This window comes from Thermobia domestica, chromosome 3 (assembly GCF_964235325.1).
Source record: "Thermobia domestica chromosome 3, izTheDome1.hap1.1, whole genome shotgun sequence".
Classification (NCBI taxonomy): domain Eukaryota; kingdom Metazoa; phylum Arthropoda; class Insecta; order Zygentoma; family Lepismatidae; genus Thermobia; species Thermobia domestica.
The window spans coordinates 116,155,592-116,178,459 of record NC_137456.1 but is presented as its reverse complement, the minus strand read 5'-3'; the positions used below and the strand labels follow the sequence as shown (position 1 = coordinate 116,178,459).

The window sequence follows — 22,868 nt, the reverse complement described above, 5'->3', positions numbered from 1 at the left end:
TTGGCGTTTATTGTTTCTTCTTTGGGGCCCTGCTCGTCGAAGAACACAGTAACCATGACCTTAACAGCTGATGTGAAACGGATTAGTCGGCCCTGCATGATTCCACTGCATACTCTCACGTTTGGTCGTGCATCATCAGTCAATGTGTCTCTGCCACCACGAAAACGCCGACAGCACTTTCGCACTGTTTTGTCTAAAACACACTTCGCACCATATACACCCTGCATTCTCCTATGTATGTACGCTGGATGGACACCTTCCGCACAAAGAAAGCGTATCATATCCCGCTGTTCTTCCTTGGTAACATTGGTTATTGGCACCTCCATTGGTGTGTCACACGGCGCTATGTCTTATGGGAGAGAGAAAGGAACATTGATAAGTAACCAACCTGTGCTAACGTGACACATTACACCCGTGCGCAACAAATGTAACATTTATTATGGCCTACACATACGAGTGTATATAAACAGCAGACAGGGCTAACATCTCCCTCAACATCTTGTCCGGATATTTGCAATTGGAACTTTTCATTTGACTGAACCTGATATATATATATATATATATATATATATATATATATATAGGTTGTCTCAAAAGTCCCCTGACCAGTTATTATCCAAATTCAGCCATTCAATGTCCAAAATGAAACGTATTTCCCCGTGCGAAAAACTGGTATTCTGCTAGTACCTGATATTCGTATGACCTGTTTCTGTTAAAGGTTTCTGTCAAAATATAAATAAGGTTTTCTGCTCACCTTATTCATTAAAATAAGTAAAATTAATTTTATAGTCATTGTGTTCTTGGTTAGTTCGTTTTACGTAATAGAGTGCGGAATCCCCCCCCTATAACTGCAGGATTTGCTTTTCAAAGAAAAATGTGAGAACAATTATTTATCATTATAGGCTTAATAACTGATACAGCAGGTGCTTATGTATTTTTAATTTTAGACATAAAGCTTGCTGCAAACCTTCTTTACGTGTAACAAGTACAGATGTAAAGCAAAAACAGTTGCAAAGGAACGATCGTGATGACATACTTTTTTCTGCAAAATTTTTATTGGTTCCTCTGCTCACATGACATTACTGAATTTAAAAGCCAACTTACTAGTGGTTCTGGTTGTTTGAGAGTGGGTTAATGCTATGCGAACTAACGATAACTGTCCCGTGGAGTATTGTGAGTATCATGAAAGGCTCAGTTCTCATCATACGTTAGCATTATGTCCTGGAATGGATCTATCAAATGACGAGATACAGAGGAATTTTATCGTTTCGCTTTTTGAGGCAGTCGACTTATTTGAGGTCAACACTCCCACTTCATACCGTTTGCTAAGCGATATAAGGTGGTGGCAAACAGTTTTTCATTGCAAATTAAATGCCTCTCTCAGTATCTCACTTGTTTGGTCATTATCGGCCTCAATAGCCATCTTGTCTAGAGTGTAATGGATGTCCTATACATCGTTCATCATGGTAAGAATTATCGTTTTAAAATTGTTACCCAACCACCGTTGTATTGTCCGCACATTAACTACATTTCTACCAAATGCGTAAGGTTTCTTCCTGTTTCGCTAGCGTTTGCTCCCAGTTTAAACTTGTAAAGAATATAGGCCTATAACACCATTTGAGATTTCCATACTTGACCTGTTTGTTTCTGACTTCCCCGTTTAACTGTAGTGGCCACAACCAGAGGTTATATAAAGGTAATCAAGAAAGATCTGTCGCTTTTTCACACACCATCTTCGAACATCGATATGTCACCTAAGACGTACCTGAAGATCAAAAATAGTCCTCATCAGCATCGACGACCTTCTGGCAACTTTTTGAAAGGCCATGGATTCCATCGCGGTAGAACTTGGTGGGCCATGAGGCGAAAAAGGTATCAAGTGCATTTTGCATCTCTGCTAGGGATTTGAATTGGCGTCCTCGAAGGTGATTGTTCAAGGAATGGAACAGATGATAATCGGACGGTCAATGTCCAGGAAGTATGGCGGATGCAATAGTATTCCCATCCAAGACGTAGAATGGTGTCCGAGTTTATCCTAGCCACGTGAGTCTTAGCGTTGTCCTGTAACAGGAGGACCCCTTTGGGATTCAGAACTACTGGCTCCAGAGTTTTGAGTTTTTCTTGAACATGGCTCAACTGCTGACAGTACACAGTTGCATTGATGCTCTGACCAGCTGGTAGCAGTTCCCGATGCACGATGCCGCTAGCAGTCCACCAAACACACAGGAGGACCTTCTGGTGCATTGCTGGTTTCGACTGTTTGAAACCGGTTCATGGAATGCTAACCAATGATGATAGCGCCGTGGAGCTTCGTACAGGACCCACTTCTCATCACATGTCAACCCCCTGTCCAGAAGTGGCTCCTTCCTCAGACGAGGCAGCAAAGAAACACAGATGTCTCCTCGCGTTCACCAAGAGTCAAATCATGTGGGACCCATGACCCAACTTGTAATGCTTCTGAAGTTGATGGAGGTGCTGCCGAATGGTTTCTCCACTCACACTGAATTGTAGTCCTAGTTCCTTATATGTCTGGCCACTGTTCGCTTCAATTGCTGCCTGAAAGTCGTCATGTTGTACGTATGTTGGTCGTCCTGCACGTGGTGCGTCTTGGAATGTTTCGTCACGTCCTTAAACTTGTTAAACCACCGCCCCGCTGCAGCGGCGTTTGACTCAAGTTTGAACTCGTACAGCATACTCGCCCTTATGACGCTTTGTGGAGATCCCATGTTCACTCTGTCCTTACGCAAGTTTACGGTGTAACTGAACTGCCACAACCAGGATATACCCACACCAACAACTGACCTTCGCCTTATCTTCTATCGCATTCAACTTACGGTGTGAGGGCCAATTGAACACACACCTCTACAAAAAGCGACATAACTATCTTGGTTATCTTTATACAAGAGGAAATAGTCACTAACACGTTATCATCTCTCCTTTATCCGCCTCGAAATTGAAGACATGGGAACACGTGCCATATGCTACTAAATGGGAATTCTGTGAAAGCTTGTGCAGTGTGCTGCATATGGATACTTGACAGTACTTTTTCGGATACTTTTTATGTAAGAACATAGCATAAGTATTTTAATATAGCAGTATATGCACATTCGCGCCGTTTAAAGATTATCCTGAGGATAGAGACCGGTAGAGGCTGTATGTATGGGATTATGTTCGCAATCCGCCGTAGCTGGTCATATTCACATCCACGTATGCCGTGTGACAATCGAGTAAGAAGTCATAGTGAACAATTACTGCATTTGTCTACCAAACACACAATAACTTCTTTGGATACAGTGGATCCTAAATTTGTGGTAACAATTCCCCTGGCGCCAACCACTGATATGGCCACTTGGAGTTCATGTATGGTATGCGCATGGTCATCTGAAGATGCTGAAAAGGGATGCTAAATTTTAACAATAAACAGACTACTTTCTTCAATTACATTTTGATCCATTCGTATTTGAAATCTGAAAAAAAAAGTGATTTTTTTTATAGTTTAACGTCCCAGTGTTATATCCTTTAGACTAAAGAAGACGGATGATTAATAAAAGTAAATGATGGTAAATTAAATATTTGTTCTCCCCCCCCCCTAGAAATCGAACGTGGGACCATGTGCACCAAAGGCGCACGTGCTAGTCACTAGACCAGCGAAGACGGCTATATATGGCGTGATTATCCTTCATGTGCATTTTGAAGTTTCGTAAGAAGTGCACGTAATTAACTATGCATGCACAATAATGACTTTTAGTCATTTTTGTGTGTTTCTGTGACAATTTTTACACATTTATTTCAAGTGATTTACTCGGGCATTTCTTCTCAGATGAACGTAGGCTTAAGTAATTTCTCAGAATAAAAGTAGGCTTAAGTAATTTATTCATTAAGTTCTTCACATGTTTAGTTGTATCAGTACAGTGGAAATTATAGAAGTTACATAAAAAACTATATATTTACGTAATAGTTAATTGCAACCCTCTGTAATGTTAGAGGCAATTTATAATTGTCTTTCAACTACCAATGAAAGTATAATTTATGTATATAAGTTAAGTGCACTAAATAAGTTAGCAAGTAATTGGTTATTGAGCGTATGAAGCGTATAATAATAATTAACAATTCACCTGAATAGTGTTCCTTCCATGTAATTTTTATCGACTAAGAAATACATGAAAAGAACATTATTATTCAAGTGAGTTGTTAATTATAACTAACAAGAACCGTGTTTTTAGTTTATTGCAGTTTCCTTTAGGCTATGGCTGCACGAGGATACGTTTCCGATTCTCCACAGCGAACGCGATTTAGGTGACTATTTGGTAATTTTACTTTCGCCAGCGTTATAAATCATACTGTGATCCAGTCAGGGTTTCCAGGTCTTTTTCTGTGTAACTTTATTGTGTTACATAGATTTTTCTGTGATTAGCTAATTTTTCAGAATTTCCTTATATTTTAGTGGATTTTCTTTTGTTGTACACGCATATACTTTATAATAGCAGAGTTTTAATACTCTTCACAAAGCATCTGATGAGCAGCTGTTTCTTGCTAAAATCCCCTTGTCTGGCAACACGTCTTTCCTGCCTTCAGCCATCTTTTACTGATTCCGAAACATCAGGCGGTCTATTGTTCCGAAACGCATCAAATACGCTCGAGCCGACGTATTCTGCGCGTTTTTATTGCTTTTGCGTTTGCAGCGCATTGTGATTAGCTATCTACATTTAAATACATGGTGAGTGTATTCCAAGCGTACACATGAGCCGTGAAAACGTGTTGAGAACGCATGGAGAGCCGTAAACTTACGAATTGGAAGTAGTCTTTAAAAATATATATAATGTAGCAATACCACAGTGCTGTCCATGTTGGTGTAGTCAATCACAACGCAAAATTTCGTAGTTGGTGTATTTAGTAATTATTACGTACAATTAAATTTTATCAGCTAACTAATGTAATAAAGATTTTCATGCTGATAGTTTTTTCTTTCTTTTTTTTTTTTTTTTTTTACTTTTATTAATTAAATTAGTAATTATGCTATCCCAGTCTTGATCTGAATTTCTTTTTCTCAGTGCTTAGTTTTGATTTTTTTTTTTCTAATGTAATATATCTCAAACACATTTCTTTCAATTATACAGGATGCAGGTGCAAAACTGTAATATTCTGTATATAAACACCTTAAATCGACCAAACATACATTACAGACAGAATATTAGTGTTCTGCATCTTGCATCAGATAATTGAAAAAAATGTTTGAAGAGAAAGAGAGAGACACAAAAAAATATTACATTAAAATAAAAAATTCAGAACTGCACATTGAGAAAGGAAATTTAGATCATGATTGGGTTAACATAAATACTAATCTAATATAAATAAAATAGAGAGTTTGTGTGTTTGTCTGTCTGTGTGCGGCCTGGGGACCAGACGAGTGGACCGAGAGTTACCAAATTTTAGTCACGAATACCTTGGTCCAGGCTCCAGACCATAGTTAAATGTTTCTGTCAAAATTCGAACCAGGGGGGTCTCAGGTGGCGTTTACCGGGACATGTAAAAGTAGTAGAAAATGACCGATGTTATTGTCGAATTCATAGTTTTCGCGGTCGCTGAAATCAGTGGTGAAACTCCGATCGCATTAACTTCCAAATTCATGCTATTCGGCTCCGGGCCGGGGTCACCGGGGGAAAAGGGATACCGAGACATGTAAAAGTAATCCAAAATGATCGATATTAGTGTCAAATCCATAGTTTTCGCGGTCGCTGAGATCAGTGGTGACCCTTCCATTAGCAATGACTTGCAAATTCAGCTACAATTGTATGCGGGCCGGGGGTCGGCGGGGGGATACCAAGACATGTAAAAAAAAAAAGCCCAAAATGACCGATATTAGTATCAAATCCATAGTTTTCGCGGTCGCTGAGATCAATGGTGATACTTCCACAGGCGTTGACTTCCAAATACAGCCCCCGTGCGAAGCATGGGTATATTCAACTAGTTTCATTAATAAAAGTAAAAATGTATTATCAGTATAAAAATCTTTATTACATTAGTTATTTGATAAAATTTAATTATACCTGTAATTTTATACACCAACTAGGAAATACTGTGTTACGGTTGTTTGCTCCAACATGGATAACATTGTGGTATGGCTACATCGAAACTCCCGATTCAAATATCTCTTCTTGCTGAGGATAAAAACTAGATTATAAAAATGTTTTGTAGAATAATTCCACTTCGTTAAAATTGTAGTTCTGAATTCCAGTAATCAACAAAACGGTATTTTTTTTAGTTATTTAGTACATTAAATTTACGTACATAGATTTATAATCTTGTTCTCAGGTAAAATACAAATAGGAGTCGCTTCCAGTTTTACTGGGGATTGTAATTTACTACTACGCGAAGATACAATTTGTTATATAGCTCCTATAATTTCCACCATATTGATACAATACAACTAAACATCTAAAGAGCATATTGAATAAACGTCTTAAGCAGTGTTCGAAGGGGAAAAAAAGGCAGAGGTGGTATGTTTTATTACGATTTTGACTCGATATACCGTCTATCTAAATGTTGAAATGCAGTGAGGGTATGTTACCTAAAAGATTGTATTTCTATTTACATAATGACTGAAAACCATTGGAGAGCTTCTCTCTAGAGGAGAGGGGGGGGGGTCATGGAAAGACTTTGATCCCCGCCAACAACTTTCTGAAAAAGTAACAAATATCCCCTTATGTTGTATTATAGAGAATTATACACGAAAATGATCAAAAACCGAGTTTTTATATTAACAGTTTCCTGCGGGAAAACTCTCGGATTCCCACTCCACTGACGGATATTCCAAACCCATGCTCAAAACACGATATTTATATTCATTAAGGCAGGAAGACACACACATACATAAGAAATAAACAATTCAATATGACACATTAAAATACAAACTAGATGAACTTCTTTGAAGACACTTCATTTTAAAAACAAAAGGTAGTAAAAAGATAGCAAAAATGTCGGTGTTGTCAACGTAGAAATTATTTATACATAAGAAACAAAATCTTTTTACGTCCAAAGCTCTTCGTCAATTACTCTATATAAAAATGGATTTTTTAAAGATATTTAGCATCTACCCTCAGTGATAGTATGTCTTGATCACTGAAAAAACAGAAGCTGTATGCCACTAAAAACCCAGAGGCGGTATGACATACCGTCTTACATGCCGTCTCACTACGACCACTGGTCTTAAGTCTACCTTTATCCTGAGGAGGAATGTCCGAGAAAAGTATTCGAAATACAGATGTGAAAATTGATACAGGAACATAAGAAGGTAAGTAAAATTTTCTATATGTTCTATAAGTAACTATGCATGCATAATTATGCGAGAAATCTAAGCAAAAATAGCTTAACCCCATTTTTTCCTTTTAATTCCCAAATGCAAAAATGTACAAGTGTAGCGAAAATTGTTAAGACGTAGAGGGCCATCGTCAACGTGCTAAGAGTTGTACTCAAGAGTGGTAGTGTGCGTGACTAATCTGGATGAACATTTGGTAGTAGTCAGTGCGCCGACATGTAATACATAGAACCGTTACTATCCAGGTCCAGTCTTACATTTTCAATCTTTTTGAAATTCTGGAATGTTCCGTATTCGTGTAACGTCATTGCTGACAGGAAATCTTGAATTAACCAACCACGATTTTAAACAGTGACTTAGATTTCTGCAGCTTCCTGAAACTATATTGTTAGATATTTTATTAAAATAAATAACATTGTGTGTTGTTAAGTATATTGTTGCGAGAACCTGCAAAAGCTAAATATTCATTATTTGTGTTCATTTCGTGCTTTTTACTAATTAGTGAAATCTTATGGTTATTAACAAATGAGTTTTAGTTTTATTGTGTGCTACAATGATATTCAAAATTGTTATCTGTATATACAGGGTGTCTCAAAAGTCCCCTGACGTAGGGTTACAATAAAATGTAAGAGGGGGAACCATATCCAAATATGATATTTTCAATCTAAAATGAAGGAATTTTTTTAATCGGACGAGCCATTAGGGCTGTACACTATTTATGTGCCCAATGTTAAATGAAAATGCGACGTTGCCATTTACCTGGATCCAAAACATAAAGTGGGTGCGGGCATGTTTGACATGGGGGGTGGCCATCGACACGTTAGAGTTAAAGACAGTACCTTCATTCACTTATGTTGTGGGTCCAGGTAAATGGCAACGTTGCATTTTCATTTAACATTGGGCACGTAAAGAATGTACAGCCCAAACTGCCCGTCCAATTTAAAAAGAAAAAAATCCTTCACTTTAGATTGAAAACAACATATTTGGAGACGGTTTTCTCTCTTACATTTTGTTGTAACTCTGATAATAACAGGTCAGGGGACTTTTGAGACACCCTATATATATATATATATATATATATATATATATATATATATATATATATATACGGTGGCCCATTTTATTCTTCCCAAATGAACCGAACAACAATTCAAATAGGAAATGCGATGGGGCACATCGAACATTATTATCGCGGTGCCCCGCAGGATCGCCCTTCATGGGGACCCAGGGTCCAACTACAAAAGTTTAAATGGAAACATGGGTCGAGTGATATCTCGTTCGATAGATCTTTAAAAGGTAAAGAGCACTGTGGCAAAAGATTTTCATATCTGTCACCATTTTTAAAATGGCCGCCAAGAATGATGCCTGTATCAGATAAAACGTCTAGTACCACTAATATGAAAAAGGGTTGGAGATAAATGAACAGAACAAAAAGGGAAACAGGAAAATGGAATGGGGCACGTCGAATGATGTCTCGGTGCCCCCAGGGCCGCCTTTCATTTTGGATTAGTGCCCAACTTTGAAATTTTAAATGGAAATATGGGTCGAGTGATACTTCGTTCGATAGATCTTCAAACACTAAACAGCGTTGTGGCAAAATATTTTTCAGATGGGTCAACGTTTTTAAAATGGTCACCAAGACGGTACCTGTATCAGATAAAACGTCCAGTACCACTAATAGGAAAACAGTTTTAGATAAATGAACAGAATAAAACTCGTATAGGAAATCACAGAGGATAGTTGTCATTCCATGGCTCGAGAATAATGCAACGGAGAAAAAGATTTAAGTAAAAGTGACATAATGCAAAGGAGGAAATCTAATTCTTGAAAATCTTTCCAACCTCCCTCCGTAAGTGGGTGAAGCGGGAATGAATAGTAAAATATCAAATTAGAACCCCACTTTTACTTGCAATAGGTATGGTTTGTGTGAAACATTGTTGTGTACAAGTGACTGGTACGGTAATGAATAAAAATAAGGTGAAATTAGGTTTGAAGGTTAACACCCATTTGTATTGTAAAGTATGATTGATTGGATGTGAAAAAAGAAGTGATTGAAATGCGAAGCAAAGGTTTTAACAATACATTATGTTAATTATTATGTAGTTTGTTAATTATTTTCGTATTAGTGGTACTGGACGTTTTATCTGATACAGGCACCATGTCTTGGCGGCCATTTTGAAAATGTTGACCCATCTGAAAAATCTTTTGAGACAGCGATGTTTAGTGTTTGAAGATCTATCGAACGAAGTATCACTACGTGCCCCATTCCATTTTCCTGTTTCACATTTTGTTCTGTTCATTTATCTCCATTGGTTTCATATTAGTGGCACTAAACGTTTTATCGGATACAGGCACCATGTCTTGGTGGCCATTTTGAAAATGGTGACCGATATGAAAAATATTTTGCCACAGTGCTCTTTACTTTTTAAAGATCTATCGAACGAGATGAGATATCACTCGACCCATGTTTCCATTTAAACTTTCAAAGTTGGGCCCCCATAAAGGGTGGCCCTGGGGGGCACAGCGATAATACCATTGGATATGCCCCATGGCATTTCTTATTCGAGTTTTTGTTTGGTTCATTTATCTTCATACATCTTCCTGTGGAAAGATTAAAATTGGCCACCCTATATATATATATATATATATATATATATATATATCAGAAATTTTCGAGAGCTCGTATATGCACAATTATGAAGATGCCTACAAAATACTTGTCTTCTGTTTCAGTGTATGTGTTTAGAGCTTACGTCTCTTGTTTGTTTTCAGTTCAACCAGAAACACTGTGGAAAAGTTTTTCCTATATCAGAACTTATATAAGGATAGAAAGAAGTTCTCTTGTAAATTTTGTTCTAAACGGTTTATGAAAGGGATAGATCTTCGACGACATCTTCGTATTCATACTGGAGAGAAGCCATTTAGCTGTACCGTATGTTCGAGAAAGTTTACTCAGAAAGGGAATCTGAAGACTCACATGATCAAAATTCACTACAAGAGGAATCTTCAGAATGTGTTGGAGTAGTTATAATTTCAGTAGTGCAATATGCCAAGGTAATGGAAGTGGATTGTGAGTATAGACATTATTGTATCGAAATATGGAGTGAACTTGCGAGTTTTGATTCGAAGCTGAATGACTTCAGCGAACACTATTCAAAATAGAAACCATCACACGGAAATTGAAAATTTTCGTATCATGTGATCAATATTGTGTCCGAGAAACCTCGTATTTTAGGAAAATAATATCTGTAGAAATATCTCGTTTTATTGTTAATTAGTTTTTTATTTTATTTTTCTTTCTTGTTCCTTGTGGCTCCGGAATAAATTCAATGAAGCTGGACGAAACTTTTATATCTGGGAATATCTTAACTAACAAATGTAAACCGTTTAGATTAAGGATATGTAACGTTTGCATGGTGTAACCGTGCCTGATAATAGAAAACATGTTCCCTATAGCGAGGTACGCAAAATTTCCCGTAGCTATAGCCTGAAATTTGTGTTGAAGATACGAGGAACACTGCAAAAGTCATGACGACGGCGACTACTGCTATTATTATTATTATTATTATTATTAAAATGGAAACGAAACAGAAAATTCCGAATTATGCAAATGGAAAATTAGTACATATGTAAACATTACATGTAGGGAGTTGGATGAACATACTGTAGATGTTCCCATCACGATATAGCACGAATAAAAATTAATACAGTGAATTGTTCCTTTCGTACGTGTTTTATTTCGAATTACAACATTACAACATATTACAAGTACAATTGTAATTATGTATAAAACCCAGAAACGCATACCAGTGCCATTTTCGAAGTAGTTTTCAAAAGACTCCACCACACACTACCAACAATGTTGTAAGCGCCGAATACCCGTGGCCTCACCATGATCAAACTTCTGATTTCACCATTCACTGCTGTGGCAATGTCTTCACGAGTTCAAAATCGTGTTCCACGCAATGATTCCTTCAGTTTTGATATGAGGTCAAAATCACAAGGTGATAAGTCTTGCGAATATGGTGGATGTTCGAGTACTTCCCATCTCCATCGCGCTGCTGTACGGGCTGTCGCGTTGTCATGAAGGAATAATGCATCGTGTAGATACTCAGGGCGTTTCTCTCGAATAGCCGACCGAAATGTTGTTGTAGGAAAATATGGGAGTAGTATTTCGGACACCCAGTGGATTCTTTGAGACTACTTCGAAGGATTCTAGGTGCTACTGGTATGTGTTTCTGGGCTTTACGCACAATTGTAATGATTTGTAATGTTGTAATTCGAGGTAAAGCATGTGGAAACGGACAATTTATTGTCCTAATTTTTTCGTGTTATTTTCTGATGCGGATATGCAGGTTCATCCAACTCCCTACATGTAACGTTTACATATGTACAGGGCGATTTTTTAAAAAACTCACGGATTTCATTTAGGTCTGGAATTTCTAACTGAAGTCCGATTTTCATGCGGTTTGTGCCAAATGATCAAGGAAAGATGGAAGATTTATGGGACAATCTTTACTTGTTTAAATTCATCCGGGGTAATATCGACCACGCCGCAAGAAAAACAGCAGATATTCGTCAGTGTACCTTACAATTGGAGTGAGATGCGGTGCGATATGGAGATTTCAGTTTTGTTCATTAGGTGATTTACCAAGAGCAATTAGAAACAGGAAATTGGGCCGTTGTATTGGGAATTGTGCTTTTCAGTTCTGTGCTATTATGTGAGTGTGATCAGGACACAGTGAGAATAATGTAGCGTTTGGAGCAACGTGAATTTATCGTTAAAAGTTTTTGGAGAACGGAATCTGTTGTTGCTACGCAAAGGGCATTTAGAAACAAAGTGTTCAGGTTCTGCCCCAGACAGGAACATAATATGGTCACTAGTGAATAAATTGGAAGAAACAGGATCGCTTCTGAGTGAGGCAGGGAAGCATCGGACCCCGCAGGCGGTTGTTGTGGAAGATGCCAGTTATCGAATCCTTAGGTCGACCAAGAAATCTCACCGTTGTTTGTCTCAAGAAACCGGCTATAACTAATTCAATATGTGATTTATATATGTTATTACTAACACTTCATTTGTATTCTGACTAACACTTAATTTGTATTCCCTTTGTGGTGGACAAACACCGTGCTCGTGGGTTTTCTCGGGGTTCTCCCGTTTCCTCCCACTTTCTTCATTCCACCATTTTCACTCATCTCTCATCATCACCGTCTCCTTTAGCCTAACCGGCATAACCGTGGGACGTAAAACTCAAAGATTTCATTTCATTTTTTAAATTTGTATTCCGTAATTTTGCTTCAAAAATCAAAACCCTTACTCCAGTTGTAAGGTACACTGGCGAATATTTGCTGTTTTTCTTAAGGCTTAGTCAATATTATCCCGGATGAATTTAAACAAGTAAACATAGTCCCATAAATCTCCCATCCTTCCTTGATCATTTGCCACAAACCGCATGAAAATCGGACTTCAGTTAGAAATTGTAGACCCCAATGAAATCCGTGAGTTTTTAAAAAATCACCCTGTACTAATCTACTTATCTTATATTTTTCAAATTTCAGAACGTTCCCATTTTCGTATTAAAAAAAAAAAAGTTACTATGACTTTTGCTGTGACCCTTGTCTGTATCTCGGTATAATTTCCTTGTGTCATGAAACTTATGTATATTCAAATGTGAGGCAGTCTAGCTTCCGGGTAAGGGCAAGACTTATTTTCCGAGAAACACCATTACTTACTACATTCAGTTTGAACGTTTGAAACATTTATTTTCAAACGGTAAAATCTTTGTGAAGGCGAAAGACATATATAAAATATATGGGCGTGAGCGTTGGTTGTAACAAATTATATGGAGGCATTTCATGTGAAATCATCACATATTAAATGTAAAACTAAAGGTTACCTTACTTGTGACCCACTGAGGAACACTATTAAATTGTTTCATATGACACCATCTTAGATTTAGACTCATTTTTCTTCACTGCCACGTGTGAATATAAGGCTTCTGCTCTGTTACATTAAAGCAGAGATATTGGTCTTTCATAAAACGTGAATAAGGGCAGGAAAATGTTCTGGTGAAAGGGATTTTCAAGATCTCGAATGCAGTATTCAAAAGTACAAAATTTACAAATTTCGGAAGTCTGTAAAACCAGAACTACTTGAAACCACAGGATAGGGTTTTTCTTCACGAGAATAGGGGCTAGAAGGGCTTTCAGAAATGGTGAAATTTAGCTCGAGTTGAAAGTCTTTCATGCCAATGTTTGGCCCTGATTTTTTTTTTTTTTTTTTAAATTTCAAAGTCAAGCTTATCAAAACGAGAAGCAGGAAGAAATTTGAAATTTTGGTCCTTGGTACTCCTACCAGTTCTGAATAGAAAGTGTGAATTTCATTGTGTGGTTTGCATTGATGCACGATGTAGAGGCTTTCATAATCCTTATATGTAGGGTAAACTTTTCAAGTAAAACTGGAAAATATCTAGAAAAATAAGCATCGGAAGAAAAAAAATGCCTGAAATAAAAAGGTAATGGTTGAGAGCAGGAAGTTCTCTTGTGATAAAATTAGCTTCTCTCATCTCTCTGGGGCTGGGGTGCGGAACAACTTTGGAAATTTAAATGGCGAATCATTTATTATTATTATTATTATTATTATTATTATTATTATTATTATTAGTGCAGATTCGAATTCTACGGCAGAAATTTTTTTTTTTTTCGAATTTTGTTATAGAAAGCGACAGTTTTTTTTTTTGTTTGTTTGTTTTCTACAATAGTTTCCAAGTCTTTCGTTATCACTCTATTCAATTCGGAAGTAGCAGAAATCAACCGTTTCCAGTTCTAACGTTGATCGCCATAGAATAAAAATGGTAATAGATAATGACAAGCAGATTCTAGCAGTCGTTTCAGCGTCTTTAAGAGAACATACCATCACCATTTAAAACACCTTACCAAAATCGGAAGTGGTTGAAAGTATTTATTTCCATAGGGTAAAAACGGTAAGGAATATCAACAAACGGTTTTTGACGGTTTCGGTTCCCGAAGAGTGAATTTTGTCTTGACTTTTATTAATCTGTTGAAACCGGAAGTGGTGAAAATCTTCGTTTATTAGATTACAATTGACTGCATAATTTATAAAACGGAAATATCGACAAGCAGATTCTTGATATGGATTCAGTATAAGTAATGTTTCATCTCTGATTTTATTCCTTTTATTGCAACCAGAAGTGGTAGACAAAATTACCACTTTCGGTTGTAATGTTAATCCCCATAGAGCAAAAGCAGTAAGAGATAGCAAGTAATGGCGTTTCGATATGAATTAGCGTTCAAGGAACAGATTTCACTTTGATTGATCTTATTCCTCTATTGGAACTAGTAGTTGAACTACTTCAAGTTGGAGTTTGAATTCATAGTCTGAAAGTCTGCCGTAAAAAGTTTCACACTGTGAAACACAACTGATTTGTTTGTTTGTTTGTTTGTTTGATTGATTAATTATTTTTCGGTCAGTGAAGTAAGTTTTGAATTAATTGTTGGACTTCTTAAATTGAGCTAAATGTTATTTCGCAAACGAGTCTGGTGAAAGGTGGTAGAGGTATTTCTTAGAGGAAATTGACTGACTTTAAGGGTGACGTGACGAGGAGGAACTGGGACGGAATGAAATGAAGAACATGGCTATAGCCATAGACTTTTCTTTTGTATCGAAAATGAACGACCGTACAAATGTCTGTATTTTTCCATCTATTGCTTCAATTGAAATTAGAATTAGTAGATTTTGCCGTTCATACAATAAATATTAAAATTTAAAAAAAAAAATGAAAAAGTAAGAACGAAAATGATCATTGTAGAATATTGACGCGCGTGGAGTTATAGGACATGAAAATCGCTAAAAGGAAATTTGGCCAAATTTTCCTACATACAGCTTGTTTTCCCATAAATTACAGTCCCATACACAAGGCCTCCAATTGTATGGATGCTAGCGCGCGTGTCTTTGTTGCATAGGGTCTCGGGTTCGATTCTCAGTAGCAGGAGTTTGAAATTTGATGCATTACGGTGGTTCAGTTTCCACCTTAAAGTAAAAATCAATGTCTCCTATAGCCCCTAGAAAGAGACGTTAAATTTGAACCAATCAACAGCCCCACGTAAGTGATATCATTCGAAAGCTTGTTTTGTACCGAAGAAAGGTGAGTCACAATTCGTGCAGTATTTGTACAACTCAAACAGTAGGCGCGTATGTATACTGTGATCGACAATAAGTTCAAGGTCAATCTTGCCCAAGAGGTAGTGTGGCAAACGGACTACTTAACATAAAGGTTGTCGCTCCGTTAGTATCTTTCATTAGTTTTTAGTGCCAGGGTCGATGAGTGCTCAACAACGTTTGATATGTGAACTCTTATTGTATGAGTTCGAACTACGGCGTAACGCTGCGGCAGCAACCGAAAACATTTGTCATTCGAAAGGAGAAGGTTCATGCCAAGATCCAGCCGCCTTAGGGAAGTAGATTCTGAGATTATACGATACGCCAATTAGAAAAACCATCCATCAGCACATGATGATTGGCAAACTAACTCAGGAGGTGCCGCATTGTGCTACATTAGTTAACCTTAGCTCATGCCCAGAGGAGTGGATGCTTGCCGACAACAACTGTAAAATCCCATGATGTGCGTTTTTGACATTCGATGAAAAGTTTCTTTCTTTCTTTCTTCGAAATCCGAATGTGCAAAAACAGCAACTGATCAAGGGCCCACTTCCTGGACTAGTCGTCAAACTAGACCGTTTCAAACAAAGTATCTTTGTGTTGGGAACTACGAGGAGGTAATACACTTCAAATTCATTCCTAACGGTTGTACCATAAATGCCAACCTTTATTCCGATATATGCTCCACTACACCAAAAATATTCGGCATTGGTGCACTGAAAGCGCGCCCTGCTGCAACGGCATAACACAAAACGACACTCGGCTGCTGTAGTCCTGACGTTGCCCCATCGGATTACTACCTGTTTCGGTCCACGGTGCACTTTTTGAAATCGTGATGCTTTACCGGTCAGCAGGAGATGGAAACAGCAGTGACTGGCTGACTGTCTCTAAGGACAAAACGTGGTGTCTACATGGGATCGAAGAGCTAGCAGGAAGGTGTCTGCAAAGAATCCAGCAATACTGTACTTTGAATGTTAACCTGCTATGATTGAACCATAATAAATACAGGTATGTTGTGAAATATAATTGTAAGTATAAAGTATAATTCTACGATAGTTAGAGTAGAAGCAGCTACTAATGTTATGAAAGTAAGTACTAACAGTAGAATGTATATAGACAAAGATCGCGAAATCCGCTTTTTTTTTCTCGGGAAATTTCAGCAACATTCCTCTACACTTCTTTCCGTGACATTACACACTCACAAGAATTTGAAAGTTGTTCCATATTGAAGAAGGCCATGCGTAAGTGATAGCTCTACTTGAAGATTGGATGCCTGAATTTCAACGTAAAAAACAAAGTAGGTACAAAAATTACGTGTGTACTTGTAGCAAATTAATACATGTTAAACTGAAAATGTTAAACTATTTTCTTTACGCACTGTCCATGTTGAAACAAAAGCTACACGTGAACATGAAACTAAAACGATCAAACGATAAGAGATCCAAAAATGCTAAGCTAACTTAACTTCTAAATTGATTTATTGTCCAAAATTATACTGTCGTAATTAGCAATTTCATTTAATTACGTATTATTAGAGTGCCCAGTTATTACAAATTTTTAAAATCAATGAGTGAAACATTTACCAAATAGAATCGCCACTTCCTGCCATTACTGCAGCATTCAATTAATGTATTCTGTGATATTCATACATACTAGCGAAAACCTTACATATTTATTGTAATTTAAATACATTGTAAATAAGATATCAGCTATATGCAAATAATTAAGATGCATTAAGAGACATGAAACCAATATGAATTCGAGAAAAGGAAGAGAAGCTTTAAGCTTTACCCTTTTGAATGGTAAATGCTTAGTTTGTTGGAAAATTCCAAGTACCATCTATATATAAACGATGGGGTTGGAATTTTGGTAGTTCTATAAATTGTATGGTAAAAGAGTTCATTGTTTTTCCTTTCAGCTCTTCAGTGTCTTCACCAGCTTCGTTTGACATTGAAAATACGGAAGAATTTGGAAGAAGATACAAGTGTCGTTTGTGTTCAAAGTTATTTCTTAGTATGCATCACATGAAAAGACATTTGCGCACTCATACGGGAGAGAAACCATATGGTTGTATTGCGTGTTCGAGGAAATTTAGTCGGAATGATGCTTTGAAAAGACACATGGTTATAGTCCATTCACCAAAGAAAGCTCAGTTTGTGTGCGGTGCTTGCAGTAGGAATTTTACTTCCAAAAATGAATTGATGGATCATAGATTGTGTCATGAGTTCATTCAGTGAATATGTGGAGTGTTTCTGTGAGTTTGTATGACACTAATGTGAACGAGTGATTAATTAATACTTTCTACGAAATTATGTTCTGAAAAATAAACTTCTTCGCGTTTTGATAATTAGTTCATTTGTCATTTCATCATTACTGAAACCAAACAGCAGTTTAGCATCCTAAGGAAGCTCAAAACTATGTATTTTATTTGTGTAACTATGTGACTGATTAATTGTCATTAAAATCGTTAAAATGTATTAAAAATATTTTGCATTCAGTATGTTTTTGAATTATTGGTTGGTTTGGTTGTTTAGATTGAAGTTTAACGAGGTTATACTATGAGACGTGGACCTATAGCTCTGAGAATAATGATTTTTATAAATTTGTAAGCACATAATCCAGTCGTACTTTTACTCTTTATGTAAATCTCGTTGAGTCAGAGTTGGAATTGCAGTATCTTTCCGTTTTCTCATCAGTTCTACTTTCTTGTGGTATTATCTCTGTTTTTCTCATGCTACTTCGTGTCCTATTTTTCCTTGTGGTGTTTATATATTACATTGTTCCCCGTTTTCAATCTGACATCACCTTTATTTTGTTTGATTTTCTCCTCCATTCTTCTCTTCGTTGTATGCATAGAATCTCACATTCCCCATATTTGGTTTTGTTTCATTCCACGTTCATTCTTGTTTGTCCTCTTTCCTTCCTTCTATTCTTAAATATTTTGTCGCCTCCCTTCTGGTATGTCTTTACCACTGCTTTTCTAACTAATCTCTGTTGTTTCATTCATATTATCTGTACTACATTACTGTTTCCTTCCTATTTTTCTTTCTCCCTTAGTTTCTTTTCTTTTGTGTTTCTTTTTCGTAGGTCATCTTGTTTCTATCTCTCTTATTATATCCATTTTCTTTCAGTAGTTCCCATACTAATTTTCTATTCTTCTTGTCTTCGCCGTTCGTAACAAGTTGTCTTATTATTTCGTTCTGCTTCCAATAACATTCTTTTTAGTTATCAGATCCACGCCACTTCTGTTATAATAATATTTCACTGCGGCATATTCTTCCTCGAACCATTCCGTTATGAACTTTTCTTCCTGGCATTCCTATATAGTAATATGGATAAAATTGATTCTGTTATTTTCTTCCACTTTCCATTATTTACTTATCTTTATCGCTTACTTCTTTCATGAACTTCTCCAGTTTTATTCTTATTCTTCCAGATTTTCAAAGAATCATCTGCGTACCTACAGAATAATATTAAGTAATCTCGTCCTTGGCTGAATACCATCTTCTCCCACTTAGTTATCAGTATTTCTTTTAAGACAAAACTTAAACTGAAATCAATGTTTAGTTCCACTCCTGGTCTCATTCTTCTTCTTCTTCTTCTTCTTATTATTATTATTATTATTATTATTATTATTATTATTATTATTATTATTATTATTATTATTATTATTATTATTTAGTTAAACGTTTTCACTTTTATTCCTTTTAGGCTTAAGGGAGACAGATGATCACAAAAGGGAATGATTGTGACATTTTTTCTGCTCCCCCACCGGGAATTGAACCCAGTACAACGTACACCAAAGGTACACACGCTGGCCACTAGACAAGCGGGAAGGGTACTCATTATTTTCTCTCTCCTATAATGCAATATATTTTCCCATTAAGTTTCTAAAGCCTTCTTGGTCTTTATATCGTGTCTTTCTATTTGTTCTTCGTCCCGTTTGTCTGTAAGCTCCATCACGCCTTTTCTGCGTATAGTTGGAAACTTACACTTTATATCTAAGTCAAACGTAATCTTTTGAATTTCCTAATCCCTGATATTTTTATCTCCTTGATCATTTCTTTACTTTTTAACATCATCCTGCTTGTTCACTCCTGATTACTTCTTCTGTTTCATTTTTTTCGTCAACTTTTCCATAATATTGCGTCAAGAATTCATTTTCGGTATCAAATTTAACTAGTGTGTCTTTGGAATCCGTCCTTCTTTATTTACAAATTTCTTAAATCTATTTTTCTGGCAATTTGTTATGTTTTTGCTTTTTCTTCTTTCGTAACACCATTTCTTTGTGTGTGTCGTCGTTTAGTCTTTCTGGTTCCTGTTCATACCATTTCTTTTTCATGATCATAATCACATCTGTTTTATCTGCTTGTTCTATCACAACTTCCTTTGTGTCCTTTATATTAGTATATTCGGTTTTGAACCCTCTTGTTTGTATGCAAGTATAAAGTACAGGGTGGATCAAAAGTAGGTATACAGTACCGTACTGATCAGCCCACTACATTTTATGTCATTTCTTATTGTTATCCATCGGGTAGACTTAGTTTCTTCATTATTTGTTCTTAATGTGTTTTTACTTATATCTTAAGCTTGAAAGAGCCGAAGCAAATAAACCCAAAAACTAGAATGTTAACTTGATCAATGCAGGGGTGTATACCTACTTTTGGGCCACCCTGTATAATCTTAATACTATAATTTGCTGTATATTACATTAATTTAAATTGCAAATACAGTAGGTAGAAATCAATATCATCATACTGCTCATATGTAAGTACCTAGCCTAAATATTAAATTTTCGTATTTGAAAAGTAGTAGTGTGTAGTTTTGTTGTTACTGTGTATAAATATCATGTGATTCGTGTCCGTTACAGGAACGTAACAAATAGGAAGATTCGTTGTATATCGAAAGACTTGTGCAGCATCGTATTAGGAAAAGTGATGTAAGAGTTATATATCATCTTAAATATCGCAAAATCAATAAATAATAGTAATGAAAAACCTATACATTAAATATTGATATTCTTGGATCGTCAGACTACGACGGAGTCGTGAAGCTCGATATAAGAAAGTTGAAAACAGTCACATAAGACTTTTAATTGAGTTTAAGATAGTTACACTTCAAATAGTGAATCATCTTTGATTCCTACTTTTGACATCCCTTCGAGTGGTTGTATTATTATTATTATTATTATTATTACTACTACTATTACTAAACACATAGCAAAAATGCATTGATTTTTTTTAGTTTAACGTCCCACGATTATGTTCTTTAGGCTAAAGGAAATGTATGATTAATGAAAGCGAATGGTTGTGACATTAAATTCTTTGTACTCTCTCTCTCCGGGAATCGAACCCGAAACCACTACTACTATACCAGCTGGTCGGCATAGCGTGTCAAGGATTGGGAGAAGCACGGAGTACTTACTAACATATTTGAACTACCAGTGATAAAGGTTCTGTACAGATACTTGTATACAAAAGCATGTATTTTGAGGCACGGCTTACTTGCCTGATCTCTGCACATTTTGAATAAGAGAACGCAAAATTCAATTGATGATACCTGCAAATTTCTGTTATCACCAGAATTTTTCATGTGATACATTTTACTGATAATCATATGAGGAAATTATTGCTTATGTGTATGCATCAGAAAAGCGTTTCTTATTAACGGATGTAATGCTTAAACGAGGAAGTACAGTAATCGGAGAAATTCGTGGTTAAATAATAATAAAAATCAGTGAATCCCTGTGCGTTGTCGTGTTTTCCAGTACCAGAGTATTAGACTAAACAATTGTTGGGAATCACAAAATTTGCTCAACGAGCAAGGTCACATAAGTAAATATTATAAGAGACTAGCATAACAAATTCCTAATAATGAACAGGTCAAGCATGATGTATTTTCACCAGTGCTTTCGCTGTTATTTATTTCCGGTGGGTTCTAAAGAAATGTCCTACCTATGGAACGTACAGTATTTATGCATTGCTCTAATTTATGAGCATTATATAGTGAGAGAAAGATTTGTAATTTCTGTTTAATATTCGTAGAGAAGAAACTTCAAACAATAAATAGATTGAATATAAGGAAACGTATTACATGAAAGTGAATGCGAATCATACAGCAGCCTATGCTTTCTTTACCTAGCAATCGAGAATGCAACTTGTAGAATCTTACATTTTTCGTTGTAAGCAAAATTGAGGAGACTACTTGGCTCATCTATATGTTTTTTATCATGTTTGTCTTCAGTGCACGTGGTTTCAAGTTCTGAACTCCTTTCTCTGGTTAGAGTTCAGACAGTTGACGGCACAATCAAGGGAGTAATCTGTAAGCTTTCATTGTGTTAGTAAAGTAATGCAGTAATATCAGAGCGGTTTGTTGTCCCCAAGGCTAGGGTGGCGCTGCGATCGTTTTCAGACTTTACCAGAGCGTAGTTTCCAGTCTTTCCAGTTTGAGTGTGTATTGAGTGCTAACGCTAAGATCACCTTATTACAAAAAGAACTGAGTGATATGAAAGTCAGCAGCGAGATCTCTTTGAATAAAGTTAAATTTTTAAATAAAAAACAGAAATTGATAATAGATGCAGTGGTTAAAAAATGTAACGTGAAGGGACCAAGGGGATGCGTTATAACAGTGAATTTCTTGTAGACATTTTATTGCTAATTTATTGCTAAAAGTAAAATCACCAAAGGGTTACAGGCATTGTTTGAAACACAATTTGTTGTCACATCCCACAGAAGCTCACTTAAGACGAAGGCGTGAAATATTCTTATGGAATTAGTAAAGAAGCAATAAATGCTCTACAACATTTCTTTGCAGGAAAGAGTGATGCGAACAAGCGAATAGGCATTCTGATATACGATGAAGTAAAATTAAGAGAGGAGATAAGATTTGATGGTATATAGATGGCTTCGTGGATCTGAGAGATATAACACCTGAAAATCAGTACGGGATGTTGGCAAATCACGCACTAGTTTCTGTGCCGTCTTCACCAAATTACAAGACTTTAGAAATTCATTTTTAACGTACCCAACTCAAGAAGTTGAGTTGATTTTGAGTTTAACGTCACGTTCCGCAGCGAGGCTACATGAGACACGTGGACCTACTGATTAACGTGGAATCCGAACCACATGAGCTCCTGCCGGGAATCGAATCCGGGTCTCCTACTAACTCAAGAAGTGTTTAGGCAGAAAAAGTAGTAACCGCTAACATTGCATCTAGTAAAAGCATGTGGGGTAGCGTATTTTACGATACTTTGGATAGCTTGAATGAAATCAAAGTTGAGGCCATGTACAAAGACTTTATTAATACATTGAAAAATATTATAACAAATTTGAGAGCTTGGAACTTCGTGGTTGCAGTAGTTCTTTTTCTTCTTCT

At 36.4% G+C, this 22,868-nt stretch overlaps 1 protein-coding gene across 23 annotated transcripts in view; it reads left to right on the top strand.

The window, feature by feature from the left end:
- The window catches only part of LOC145680674 (uncharacterized), a 573,261-nt gene that overhangs the window by 69,268 nt on the left and 481,125 nt on the right, over nt 1–22,868 (top strand). The window contains exon 4 of one of the 23 annotated variants that reach the window (XM_081751526.1): nt 10,088–10,369. The exons of 20 other annotated variants lie outside the window; for them this stretch is intronic. In XM_081751526.1, coding sequence (XP_081607652.1) covers nt 10,088–10,340 — 253 coding nt within the window. In that variant the 3' untranslated portion in view covers nt 10,341–10,369. Of the gene's footprint in view, nt 1–10,087; nt 10,604–17,412; nt 17,935–22,868 lie in introns of those variants that run through there. 2 more of the 23 variants (XM_081751523.1, XM_081751525.1) reach the window with 2 other exon arrangements.